The sequence below is a fragment of the Lontra canadensis genome, unplaced genomic scaffold, assembly GCF_010015895.1.
Source record: "Lontra canadensis isolate GAN:19392208 unplaced genomic scaffold, GSC_riverotter_1.0 scaffold2, whole genome shotgun sequence".
Taxonomy (NCBI): domain Eukaryota; kingdom Metazoa; phylum Chordata; class Mammalia; order Carnivora; family Mustelidae; genus Lontra; species Lontra canadensis.
This window is the reverse complement of record NW_022630996.1, coordinates 67,147,714-67,161,813: the sequence shown is the minus strand read 5'-3', so window position 1 is coordinate 67,161,813 and position 14,100 is coordinate 67,147,714. Positions and strand designations below refer to the sequence as shown.

The window sequence follows — 14,100 nt, the reverse complement described above, 5'->3', positions numbered from 1 at the left end:
TTAGGTAAGCCTGGAGTGAGGCTCGAGAATTTGAATTTCTAACAAGTGCATGTTATTATGCTAGAAACTGCTCTTTGATAACTGCCAGTGTAAAGATACTTGACTGGGCATCTGTTATACCCAAGTTTAAGTAGGTAGGAAGGTTCTATCTTAATCCATGTTTTCTCATTTGTAAAGTATTTGCCTCATCAGTCGTCATGAATTCTCTCATAAATCACCAACATCACCAAACAGAATGCCTAGGCTATGGTAGATAGTTTCATTCTGTGAAAGATCCTAGTCTTTCTGGTATCCTCTACATGGAGATGATTTGGTATTGGACTGAGTATTTTTAGGTTAGTAATTCCAAATACAGTATTCAGAATCACCTGGGGAATTTTTTGCAACTCTAAAAACCCTGGAGCCCTACCTCCTTGGAGATTCTGATCCCCTAGCTCTGAGGGAAGTCTGGAGAATCATTTGGTTTACAAAGCCCACCAGGATGAGTCTTTAGTTTGGGGAACAGTTTTGGGAATCCCTGTTACTGAGCAACAATTCTCTAGTGCAGGCATTCTCAGTCACTGCATTTTCATCGAATCATCTGAGCATTGGTAAAGATGTTAATGGCCATGTCCCATCTACAGAGATAATGATTTAATTGATTTGGATGTTGGCCTGGGCACTGGGATTTTAAAAGCTCTCCAGGTGATTCTGATACACAACCAAGGTTGAGAACCACTGTTCTGGTGTATTCCTAGAGTAAGAAAAACATGGGGTATTTGTAAAAATGCAGATTCTCAGTTTCACTTCTGAGCTGCTTAAACAAACTCTCAGGGCCAGAAACATAGTAATCTGCATTATTAATCAATAGCCCTGAACTGTTAGGCTTAGCACATAAATTAAGAGAAGCCTAGCTCAAGGGACATGATAGAATCCCTCATTGAGTAATTATGCCCTGACTGCCCCCCTTACCTATTTATATAGTAGTTTACAGTGGACTGGACTTTGTTATTTCATGGAATTCCTTGAATACTCTTATTAGCAGCGTGAGTAGGTATTAATCCCATCTTGTTGGTGAGGAAATTCACTCTTTTCTAACAGCATGCTTGGAGATACAAACATAGATTTATACATGTGCTTCCCTGAAAAGACACCATAGACTAGGGGAGGACATAGGCAGAAACAGGAATGCAAGTGTAAAGAGGTGCAGTAGATCTGATAGTATATGAACATTCAGAGAATGCGAGGTTAATGAGAAGTAATTTGTGAGGAGGAGGAAATCAGCAGGCTTTTTGAGGGAGGTGGCCCTGACTTATCGTGGAACCAATAAAGTTGTAGAATTTCCTTTGAGGGTCTGAATGGAGGGCAGATGACTGTGGCCTTGCTGCTGTGCTCCCCTTGGTTCCTTTTATTGGCTTTTTGTAGTTGTATAACCCAGTCTATGTAGCTTCCTTTGTGCTTTCAGTGTATCATATTTGTAATAAATTCTGTTTTTCTTTTGAGATCTTTCTGGCTCTTTAATAAATATGCGGTTTATCTTTGAATTTTGCAAATAAGTGATTATTTTAACTTCCTTAGAATAAAAATTGCAATAAGCCTTTTGTCCACCAGGGAGATAAACCAGTAGACATAGGAACTATCGTACAGTTCATTTTTATAGAGGCAGGTAATTTTTTTTTTAGCTCTATCTAATTATCTAAAAGTAAACATCTGTACTGTTATGATTGTGTTATTAAATCAAGGAGTATGAAGAAGGTTTCAATGACAGCAGGTTTATTTCTGGAACAAAAGAGACTTCAAGGAATGAAGCTATGACTGGCATTCGGATAAGGAGCCAAGCTCTATTAGGACGTGCTGCTGACTTTTCTCTTTCCCTACATATGTCTTAGATTATTATATATAATACCTACTTTCAGTAAGCATCTGGTTCCTCAAGAAAGTTGTATGAAGATATGGAAAACTTTTATAATTTATAAGACTCAACAAAGTTGGCTTAAGTAGTGATCTTTCTTGCAGTATACCATTTTTAATAAAATGCAGTTTCTTATTTTCAAACGCAGTGCATCTTTAAAAACAGATATAAGTGCCAAGAAATCTAATTTTATTTGTCCCTTAAAACATACTAAATTTAAAAGGCACATATTTTTTGACCTGCCAGATTTACATCTAGTAATGCGTTCTACCTAGATATCAAAAGAATTGCACAAAAATATGAGAAAGTGGGGTGCCTGGGTGGCTCAGTGGATTAAAGCCTCTGCCTTCGGCGCAGGTCATGATCCCAGGGTTCTGTGATCGAGCCCCACATCAGGCTCTCTGTTCAGCAGGGAGCCTGCTTCTCCCCCTCTCTCTGCCTGCCTCTCTGCGTACTTGTGATCTTTCTCTGTCAAATAAATAAATCTTTAAAAAATATATATGTGAAAGGATGTTTGAAATATTGTTTATGATGACCAAAAAAATGAAGATAATCTAAATGTCTGTTGGTACAGAAATGCTTAAATGAATTATGGTTCATCCCATAATGGAATATTATGCTATTATGGAAAGAATGAGATAATTGATACACAAAGATGTCAAGGTTACCTTAAGGAAAAAAATCAAGTGGCAGAACAGTGTGTACAGTGTAAACCTATTTCTGCACTGAAATGGATACCTGTGTATTTATGTATTTCCTTAAATATGCCATTTAGACCATTCCTGATATGGTACACAGAATCTGTCAAAAATGCTTGCTTTTCAGGAGTCAGCTACTTCCAATGTGTATGAAGGGAGTATTTTTCACTGGTCACCATATGCATCCTGAATTCTTAGAAATGTTTCCATAAGCATTTATTATTTTTAAAATACTAGATAAAAGTATTCGAGTTATCTCAAAATCTATTAAGTTTTATTTATTTTAATAATTAATAAATCAATAAGTTCATTGTAATAACTTCATTACTTTAGTTCATGGTTTAAATAATTATTGCCATATGGTGAATCCCTTAAAGTCACAACACAGAAATTAATTCCCATCATTTAGAAGAATTACATATACCACCAGCTGAGAGCCTCAAAATTGGAATTCTAGTAGCCCAACTGAAGACATTTTACCCCCCTGTTGTTTGTGCTTCTCTTAAAGTGTCATGGAAACATTTGATAATGAGCCAACCAGATTGAGCTCCTCTCTTCATTTGCAGTGTTAGGCTTTTGTGCAGATGGGTCTTGATCATATGCTGTTTTTGGATCCACTCCTATTTTACAGAATCAGAAATAAGTGAAAGATTGTTTTTCGTTATCTAATCATCTATTTAGCCCTGGTATATTGGAAGATTGTTTTAAAACATGAATTCTTTGTTCTTTTTATGATTTAATGTAACATGTTTCCAAAGTTGGTATTTAAAAGAAAACTGTAGTAATTTATAAGACATCTTATATGCCTTTGACTCTAACATATTTTCCTCACATACATTGACTTGTCAATTTCCACTGTTCTGTGATCTGATACCATAATTCTTGTGATTATCTTTTTTGTTTCTACTGTCATTATATTTGCTGTTCACTGTGAGTCTGAGACTTTAGAAAGAGATCTGATGGGGTTGGTTAGTCACTATCCGGTAGAGGGAAACATTTTCACAATGAATTCTTGCTCTATCCAGGTTACCTCATTTACTGTTGGCCCCTCATGTCTGTCTAATAAAAAGGAATGTGTTGATTTCTGGTCCAATTAGAAGTTTCCAGGAAGGTCTTTTGAAACATAATGACCTCTAATTTAGAATTTAATCTTATGGACAATTCACCAGTCCAACAACCCAACAGAGGATATTTTAAACCCTGTTAAATTTACTCTCAGCCCTTCTCAAAAGATAAAACAAAACAAAACCCCCAAAGAATCAGCCTGGGGGAAAGTTTAGATCCCCCATAGGTTCTAGGCCCAACTCGTAAGTAGTATAGAGGAAATGACACAGGCCTTGCATTTACATGTTCACACAAAGTTTGCCTTGGCTCTTGGAGATTGTGACCTATGTAGAAGAGAGATAGCAATCTTTCTTTATCAGATTGGTGTGAGTATTCAAGGCAATTGTGTATGTAAATTGAATAGAACAGTAATTAACACATAGTAATTTTTTTTTTTTTTAGAGAGCAAGAGAGAGTGCGTAAGTGAGTGTGAGTGGGTGGGGTAGGCAAGGAGGGGAAGGGCAGAGAGAGAGGGAGAATCTTAAGCAGGCTCCACCCAGCGGAGAGCACAAGGGTGGGGGCACACTCAAGCACACGTGTCCTCTCTCTCTCTATCTCCTCATGACCTTGAGAGTATGACCTGGGCGTATGTAAATGAAGAGTAGTGTGCTTAACCCACTCAGCCACCCAGGCGCCCCTATACATAGTATAGTAGTAGCAACATTTATTGAGTGCTTACTAAGTGTCAAGCATTATTCTAAGCTCTTCATGCACTTTAACTCTCTTTAATCTTCTGAACAACCTTGTGAAATTGTTATACCCATTTGACAGATGACACAGGAGGGTTCTGTAACTTACTTCAGATTGCAGAGCTAGTAAATGAAGGAGCTGATAGCTCATGCTGTTAAATCTTCACCAAACCAGCCTTCCCGGACAGTCAGTGTCTGGCTTTATTTCTGTGCTTAAGTCTGTGGTTTACTTGATGATCCCTCCTGTCAGGCTTCCAGGTGGAGTACCACCCTTTTCTTTCTTACCCTCCATCACATCTACCCTCGGTCCTGGGTTCATGATGCTCAGTGACTCCCTTGGGGATTTGGAGGTGACCCAGGAGCAGTGCCCTTTTACCTATCCTCTGCCACTTCCCCAAAACTGGGCTTCACCCGATCCTGTAGGTTTTTCTCATGAGAAGCAGCCATCACAGGCCAGGCTGCTTTCTTGGAATTTCAGAGAAGAGAATGTCTTCAGCCTTGTTACATCCTGTGTCCTGTTCTCTCCCCTCTGCTTGTCAAGCCCTGAATATTTTAGGTAAGATTAATCCTTAAGGCCGACTGTAAAGCCAGCTGGCCACGTTTGCCCCTTTAAACCACCCATTCTACTAGTCCTTTCTATCTCAGTATGTCAGTTGAATTACCACCTTTTAGCTTCTGAAGAAATAGATCAGTGGGAGAATGGAAAAGGCCATTTAGAACAATGCTTCTCAAACTTTAATGTGCATGTGAATCGCCTGGGACCTTGTTAAGATGCCTTTTATAGTAAGTGGGTGGGTGGCTGCTGGGGCTTGGGATTGTTTCTGACCAGCTCCTGAGTGTCTCAACCCCCACTGGTTTCTAGACCACACTCTGAGTGGCAGGTATTTAAAGACTGAGACACCACCCTGAGGCGGCAGAGGACTTACCCTATTACCTCTTAGAAGAACGTTTAATCCACAGAAATGAGTCTCATGGGAATTAATGTAACCAGCTGCCAGAAGAAACTCCGGAATTTCAAGCCCCACCCAGACTGCTTACTGGTAAAGCCATTCATGGTTGGAGAACAGAATAGCAGAAACTTGTCAAGTTTTGATATAAACACCATAAAGATAAGCATTTTTCCCTCCATCAATTCAATTTAGTGACTCTCAAATGATGACTCTACATATTTACTTCGAATATGGGAAAGAGACTCATCTTGCTGCTGCTCAAGGTTGGGTTTCTCCTGACGGGGGAGATAGAGGATTCCCCTGATCCTCATGCAGGGGCCCCAAGGGCATTTCAGTATCTGTCGCTTTGTTTTCTCTCCTCACCTACATAAAAGGCAAGTTCAGTCAACTTTTATTTCGCCTGCTTTTGATATGGAGTTGGCTCCCTGGGAGTGTTTATGAATAATTCTTTTAGAACAGGTTTGATAACACTAATCTGAATAAGGAAATATTCCGCAGAGCTTTGTACATGGAGGTGTGGTGTGGGCAGGAACCTGTGAAGTGATGCGGGTGATTCTCCTGGTGATGGCAGAGCCTGATGCTCTCTGTTTCTGCTTCCAGGGAGGAGAACACTGCTACTACCAGGGCCACATCCGAGGAAACCCCGCCTCCTTTGTTGCATTGTCCACATGCCATGGGCTTCAGTAAGTGTCTTCAATTTTTTGTACCATCCATTCTTTCCATCCCGTATTTCCTTCAGGTTTAGTTGACTGTAATAAAATCTTAATTTTATGTCAAGAAATAATTTTAAATCAGTGATGGGTCTGATCTTTTTCTCTTCTGAGGTTTATAAACTCAGCAGATTTTGAAATTAGAGTCGCAGAAACAGACCAGGGTCTTTGGAATTATGATAGGATACCCTACAGTGGTGTTTGAAGCTTTTTTCTAGTTTCATCCAAGTTGTGACAAGAGTGACTTCGGTGACATTGGTTCTCTGGAGGCTTAGCCCCTTGGTACTGCTCTGCCCCTACTCCTTCTGGATGTTAGTTTTCATGTTTTTATGGAATAACAGAAATTTCAGTGGGTGGAAACTCTTGACTCCTTGCACAAAGACAACAGACTGCAAGTCACCTCAAGAGCTCATGTGTTCCAGCCAGAATCCCACCTAAAACCCACAGCGAGCTTGTGGGAGGGTCCGTCTGTTCTCAGAAATCTCTAAGGAACAGAGTTTATCCTTCCTCGGGGGCCTTGCTTCCTTTCTCATAACCTTCATTATCAAAGAATGTTTGCTGATGTTTACCATGGGAATAATCTACTTCCTCCGTTCTGTCTCTGATGGTGTTACACAGGTGGCCGTCTCTTATTTATTTTGTGAACCCCTTATAAAGCTACCATGTCATTCCTCTGCATTCTACTTGGGCGAAATTATCTCAGTTCTTTTTTGTTTCTTTTACTTTTGGGGGGCACAGCACAAGTCAGCACTTCAGTTCTGTTAAATTTTTGTTTGGAAACTTGAAAATGCATTCTGTCAGCTCCCAAAAGTTCGACATCCAGCTTTTCCACAGAGCTGGCAGTTACTGAGTGTCTGCTGTGTGCCCCCCCCCCCCCAACTAGGAATATCAAGGCAATGAGAACATGACTCCTGTCCCCAGCAGCTCAGAGCCCAGTGGGGACAGGTAAAGCTAGCTCAGCTTCCTCCTAGGGAATGTGATAGGTGTATTGGTTTTCTTTGGGAGAGAAAGTCACAGGAAAAGGCAGGAAGAGAGTGGGCCCTGAGGAATGAGGTAGTGCTTGAGAGCTCCAAAGAAATGTCACCTGAAGAAGCTGGAGTCGGCCCAAGAACGGGCTTTGATAAAGTCCCCCGAGAGCGGGCTCTGCAGAGGTCTTGAAGAAAGCTAGGAAAACAAAATAACGGAAGAGCCTGGAAAATCGAGCTGGTCTGCCTGAGCCGTGCCTTGGGTCAGGCTTGGGCAGTAAGTATGTCAGAGGCAGAAGGGAGAGAATGTGGGAACTCTGGAACTTAAGTAGCCAGGGGAAGGAGGCCAGCTACCTGAGAGCGCTGAAACCTCCATCTGCTTATTGCTGGTTCTAAGAGACATTTACTTATTTTAAATAAATTATTTGATTAAAGAGACATTTTTACAAATAGGAATCCATGCCTTCTATCTGAGGGCCTTGGTTTTCTTATCTAGGGAAGGAAACATTGAAATAAAATAAAAACTGTTCTATCTGATCCCAAGATGATCACAGCTTTCAGCTAAGAATAGTATCCTGGGCCCATCGACTTTTGTGACAGCAAATGTATGATAGTGATAAAAAGAAGAGGCGGTTTTCCCCTCTCTCTTCCTCTTAAAATCTCAGTCCAGAGTTACCATGTAAGCATCTTATCCAGGACTAGTCCATTCTGCTTTCCGGTTTTCCAAGCGGACACCATATTTCTGAGAAGCAGTGAGAAGGCATCACTGAGAACCTGAGACCAAGAGCTTGCTACTCATCCTGATGGAAAAGAAACTGTAAGGAAACTTCAGTGACTAGATTAGGAGTAGAACCCAGAGCCAGCTTCAGTTGTTTTAAGAAAGTAAAATTTACCTCTACCTTGAGAAACTTTTTCATTTAAAACTGAACAAAAGGAGATAAACAGAATATGCAGCATGTGTCTAGGAACACTGTCAGGATTGCATAGAAGCATGTTTGGGTGTTCTTAGACTTTTATGAGCGTAGTAGATAAATTTGCTCTTGTTCCTTCTTGTTATTTAGTAATTATTCTCATGTTGATTTTTACCTTCTGAACAAAAATTGCTGACAAATATTTAAGGGCTATTAATAAATATTAAATAATTTATGTTGTCTCAATTACAGTGATTTGGATTTGAAATAGATTATTTCATCCATGACTCATCTATTATAAATTACCAAGTACATAAGGAGATTTTTCACTTTTCTTGATTTACTGAATTCAGTTGAAGAACATAAAGGAGAAAAATAACCAGATTTATGTTTTTTCCATAAAGAACCTGCAAATGCACATTTTATTTTTCAAATTCAAAGGATTAATGGGCAATATTTTGGTCCTGATACTTTTGATGTTACGACAAAATCCTGTAGCTATGGGAACCTAAAAGAATGGAATCAAATGTAAGTTTGTTGCCCTCTTGTGGCAAATTATGAGAATGGCTGTTTCTTTTCAAAATCTTGTTTTGATCCAGCATTTTAAAATTTCAGCTCAATTGGCCTATCATAAGTAGGTCCTAGCCTCAGGTTTTTATCAGATATATACTGTGTGTGGACTTACTGCGCTAATTGGAATTTATATAAATATAAGAGAAAGGTGTCAATCCTCAAAGCAAATAAAATATATACTTTCTTAATAGTTAAAGAATTACTAATGGCACATTGTCATATAGGGAGCCATAATCTTCTGGATATATATGGTCTCAGATTTTGCTTTCTTTACACCGTGTATCATGATGTTTAAATCCAGTAAAAGTCACTGATTTTCACATTCGGCACTGACCTCTGATGCAAGAGGAAATAGTACCCTGTATTATTTAAACAAAAACAATATGCTTGCTGCTTGATCAGCATAGCTATGTGAGCTTTGGCAAAGGGTGATGGTTCTGTACAATTTTCTGGATGAGTCTGTCCAGTTCTCAGCAGGGACAGAGAGACTGTCTATTGTTGTCTTTGGTCTACTGTTTCGAAAAGGCTCCCCCCAATTCTGATTCCTTAGGCGTGTATTGTCAGTAATATCTTGCAGAATGCATCTGTTTATCTTTAAATTCCAAATGCAGTGTCATCTGAATTCAAAAAGTGTACTTTGGTTGAAAACCTTACAGATGTGAGAGTAGCTGTTCTACGGGTATATTGAAAGTTGAAGACATGTGGAAGATATTGCAGCAGGAATGGAAGTATTTGTATAGAGGCAGAGCTGGAGGCCATTATAATTATAGCTCAGGGAAACCAACTGATTTCATGAAGCCCTCAGTGAAAGATAAATACTGTTCTGTGCCTAACAGTTTGGGTCTCAGGCAGCCCTTTCCATGTAACATTGAAAAATGACTGCAGGAAATCATACCATGTACTCCCTAGAATGCCTGAACGACAAGACGCATTTCTTCAGCATCATAAGGGATTGATTTTAGTAGAAAGACCATGTTCTCCTAAAAGGAGTGGCCATTGGGATCTCTGGATGGAGCTGAGGCCATATGTAGATTAAAATGCCCTCCAGAGGATTCCTTCGTTGGCGGATAGTCATCCCAAGCCTAAGAGGTCAAAACCCACTACAGAGTCATGCCCTCCTCCCTACATCCTGCTTCCACGTGCCCAGGCCATTCCGTCCTTCCTGTGACTTTGATTAAATCGGAATTCCATCTCACCAGTTACTGAGGTCGAAACCTTGGAGTCTTCACTGACACCACTCTTTCTTGCATACTGCATTACAAATCTGCCAGTAAATCCGCTTGGTTGGTTGTACTTTTGAAAAGTATCCACAATTTGACTTGTTCTCATCATCTCCACCAATACCACTGTGATCTAGGCGGCTACCATCTTTTTTTGCCTGGATTATCGCAATAACTTCTCCATTTGTATCTTTGCCATCCAAAATACTAATTTAACACAGCAGTTGGAGCAGTTATTTTCAAATTTAAAAGTGATTGTGTTTCTCTCTGCTTTTAAACCCTTGCAGTGGCTTCACATGTCTCTCAGACTAAAAGCCTCTGCCCTTAGAAGGGCCTGCCTCATGTGGCCCCTACTCTTCCTCTGATCTCATTTTATGGCTACCCCCTCCAGCTACACCGCACCCTTGATGTTCCTGGAGCACACTTAGGGCTCGAGAGTGACAAGGTCTTTGCTCAGATATCCTTATGGCTCATCCCTTCACTTCTTTCAGATCTTTGTTCAAATACCATTTCTCTAGAAAGCCTTTCTCTGACACTCTGTATAAATCAACAGTCTTCTTTCCTTGGTCTCTACACCCAGTCCTCTGGCATGATTTATTGTCCTTAACCTGCTTTATTTTTCTCCCTAGAATTTTTCACCACCTCATATATATTTAGTTCGTGAATTTTTTTTATTTATTTATTTATTTTTTTGTCGGTCAGAATTGGTCTGTTTTTGTCCACTACTGTATCCGCAGCACCTAGAGCAGTGCATTGTAGGTGCTTTGATGTATGCTGAATGAGTGAATGGGTGAAGAGGTAGCCAACTGCAGATGGGCAATTCAGGAACCGATCTGCCTGGGCTCTCTCTCTTCCTGCCTCTGTTCCTTCTGGTTATGTAATTTGGGCAAGTTACTTCATCTCTTTGGGCTTTGGTTTCCTTTCCTGTAAAATGAGTATAGGCCAATGTATGAGTGTACCTCCCTCACACATTTGTGGAAAAGATAAAATGAGTGTCAAGTTTTTAGTTCACGGTAAGCTGTTGAAATGTGTTACCTCTTGTTAGGAGAGCAGGTGTGTGGTAGGAAGGCAGTTCTCGGGGGAGTCCCCTACAGTCTGCATCAGAACTGCCTGGGGTTTGTTTAAAATGCAGCTAGCTTCCTGCGCCCTCGCCAAGAAATCTGAGGAAGGCCCTGAAAGTCTTACATTTTTGCAAGTTCTCCAGATGACTATTTGCATATTAAAGTTTTAGAATTACATGTGTTGGAAGGAGGATAATGGATCCCACAATTGGAGAATGATAATCCTGAACCTAGGCAAGGGTCAGGACAAGGGGACCCTGCTGCTGATGGGGAGTCGGAGGGAGGGGTCTTTCCCTCTTAGTAGTGTGTGTATGTGTGTGTGCACGTGCGTGCATGTGCACATGCACACACATGTGTGGTATGGTGCAGTGTGTATGTGTATATGGGGTATAGTTTTGGGAGGTATGTTTGGTATGGTGTGTGGAGTGTGTGTGTGTGTGTGTGTGTGTGTGTGTGTGTGTGTCTGTATGGTATGTGGTGTGTATCTGGTGGTGATGGGTGGGACTGGGAAGTGAGTGTTGAGAAGTAAATTGGTCCTCTGGCAGCTGCTTTTAAAAGAATCTTGTTCTGAGGCAAGAGTCGATAGCCATGCCTAATTATTTTCTTGTCCTTGGCAGTGGGATGTTCTATGATGGGAACCACACCTATCTCATTGAACCGGAAGAAAATGACACCTCCCAAGTAAGTTCCTTCTGTTTTGCTGTGGCAAATGTAAAAATTGATATTGGGAGCTTTTCCCCTTCTTTTTTCCTCTCTTTTTGTCTCTATTTTATTTTCTTATTTTTAGAGTCAGAATAGTAAATATAAATATATACATATATATAAAATTAAATACTAAGTTAAGGGGTGCTCACGTGGCTCAGTTATTAAGCATCTGCCTTCAGCTCAGGTCATGATCCCAGGACCCTGGGATCGAGCCCCGCATCAGGCTCCCTGCTCGGTGGGAAGCCTGCTTCTCCCTCTCCCACTCCCCGTGCTTGTGTTCCTTCTCTCACTGTGTCTCTGTCAAATAAATAAATAAAATCTTAAAAAACAATACTAGATCAAAATCAGAAGGGGTTTTTTCCCCCTCTCTGAAGTGTTCTGAAGCCTCCGTTTTTGTTCTTCCTACGTCATAATGTGTTATGATTTGTCTTAGTTCACTCAGGTAGTCATAACAACCTAGTGGGGGTCTTAAACAACAGAAATTTATTTTTGCACAGTTCTGGTGACTGGAAGTCCAAGATCCAGGTGCTGACAGTGTCTGTGTCTGTCGAGGGCTCTGTCCTTGGGCTGTGATGATGTCCTTTCCTGCTGTGTGGCCCACATAGCAGAGACACAGAGCCCCAACCCACCCTTACGACCTGTTTTAACCTTTATCACCTTCTCATAGGTTCTGTCCAAATACAGTCATGTTGGGAATGAGGAACTAAACATAGGAGTTTTGCGGGGGCGACACAAACATTTAGACTATAACAGACCAACGCAATAGAAATGGGATTTCCACTTCTCTTTCTTTTCTAGATTTCAGATTATTCTCTGTTGCCCATTTTTTGTAGAACCTTGTGCTGATGAAATGTAGAGAAATCTAAGTTTTCCTAATTCTCTCCTTCCCTTTAGTTGCAACTTTCATTTTCCACAAATTAGAAAAGCATTGAGTTTATAGGCTGAGAAGCTACATAGAACCTGCGGAGAGACATAACACACTTCCATTCTTGCTCTGTGCACACGGATATTCTTCCTTGTATTCAAGTGTCCAAACACTTGGGGCAAGTAATTTCTAAAAATACACACTGTTTTGCCACCTATAAAGGGGAACTATTTGTTTTGTTTGTTTTTTTAAAAGATTTTATTTATTTTTGCGAGAGAGGGTGAGGGAGCATGAATGGGGGGCGGTACAGAGGGAGGAGCAGACTCCCTGCTGAGCAGAGAGCCCGATGTGGGGCTTGATCCCAGGACCCCGGGATCATGACCTGAGCTAAAGGCAGATGCTTAACTGACTGAACCACCCAGGTGCCCAAGGGGAGCTGTTTCTATTGGTGTTGTATTTTCTGGATGCCCGTTGTTGGCTTTTATATCACTTCGCCTGGACAGGTGATGTTTTTTACAACGATATCATGATCATGAAACTTGACTGTGTATGACATTGTTTTTTAGTTGAAAGGAGCCAGAGATAACTCTTTGAATGTTCATTAATTTTCTTAGATGAAACATGGTTTTATGTCTGTTGGTTTGTCACAGAACTTGTATGAAATTTGAATTTTGGAGCAAGGTCCACTCGGGCCTCTACTTGCACTAGTCACCTTATTCCCCAACATGAGATGATTGTGAGCTCTGCATGTCTTTGCCTGGTCAAACTATCTGGCTCTAAAAATGGGGCAGGGATCCATGGAAAGGAACCAGTTATGAAAAGCATTAGTCCATTTTCCCAGATGTCTTACTTCCCCTTGGGGGAAGAAGTTCATTCATTTATTTTCCATTACTACAGGCTTTGGCTTCTCTGTCCGCAAAGGCATTTTGTTTCTAATAGGAGATCTCTCTGGTGCTGGGGGAATCTGGGAGCAGGGGAGGGTTGTGTGGGGGGGCCCATTGCCTTTCCAAATCTAGGAAAGTGCGTAGTCAAGCTGTGGTTCTTTTAGGAGTCTCAGCTTCTTGAGCTGTCATTGCCTGAGACTAGAGATAACTGGTTGGCCTGGATAACTGGATAACTGGTTGGTGCTTAATCTCGGTTGTTTGTGTTCCTTCAGGAGGACTTCCATTTTCATTCGGTTTACAAGTCCAGACTGTTTGAATTTCCCTTCGATGATCTTCCATCTGGTATGATACTCCTATGATGACTTTGAAAAAAAGTCAACTTTAATAATTCATTTGAATGCTTTAGAGCTAATCTATATGTGGAATACCCTTCGCTCTTGACTGCTCATAACAATTTTGGAGAGAAAGTGACATCGAGTCAAGGACATCAAGAGAGAATAAAATGCAAGCTGACTTCATGTTTGTAGTGGATGAGTTTGGAAAGATACAGCTTAAGCACATTGAAGGAAGACTTTCTAAAATTAGAAAAAATCATTAAGGTATTTCTGAGTGGAGAAATAATGTTAGAGCAAAAATTCGTCTGCATAGACAAAATATAGGAAACTTCACTTCCAGTGAGATACCGATTCTGTAAATATAGGGATGAACTTGTAATTACTTTACTATTTGTTGTTTTCCTCAACTCTTTTTGCCTCATTTTAGGAAAGAACAATTATAGATTAATGCTTTTTATTATTATTGTTTTTTAAAAATCTGTTTATTCATTTTAGAGAGCAAGGAGGGGCAGAAGGAGAGGGAGAGAATCTCAGGCAGA

At 40.5% G+C, this 14,100-nt stretch overlaps 1 protein-coding gene across 12 annotated transcripts in view; it reads left to right on the top strand.

The window, feature by feature from the left end:
- The window catches only part of ADAM22 (ADAM metallopeptidase domain 22), a 217,999-nt gene that overhangs the window by 135,597 nt on the left and 68,302 nt on the right, over positions 1 to 14,100 (top strand). For all 12 annotated transcript variants that reach the window (XM_032875808.1, XM_032875798.1, XM_032875790.1 and 9 more), the window contains exons 5-7: positions 5,933 to 6,015; positions 11,390 to 11,453; positions 13,499 to 13,568. In XM_032875808.1, coding sequence (XP_032731699.1) covers positions 5,933 to 6,015; positions 11,390 to 11,453; positions 13,499 to 13,568 — 217 coding nt within the window. The remainder of the gene's footprint in view (positions 1 to 5,932; positions 6,016 to 11,389; positions 11,454 to 13,498; positions 13,569 to 14,100) is intronic.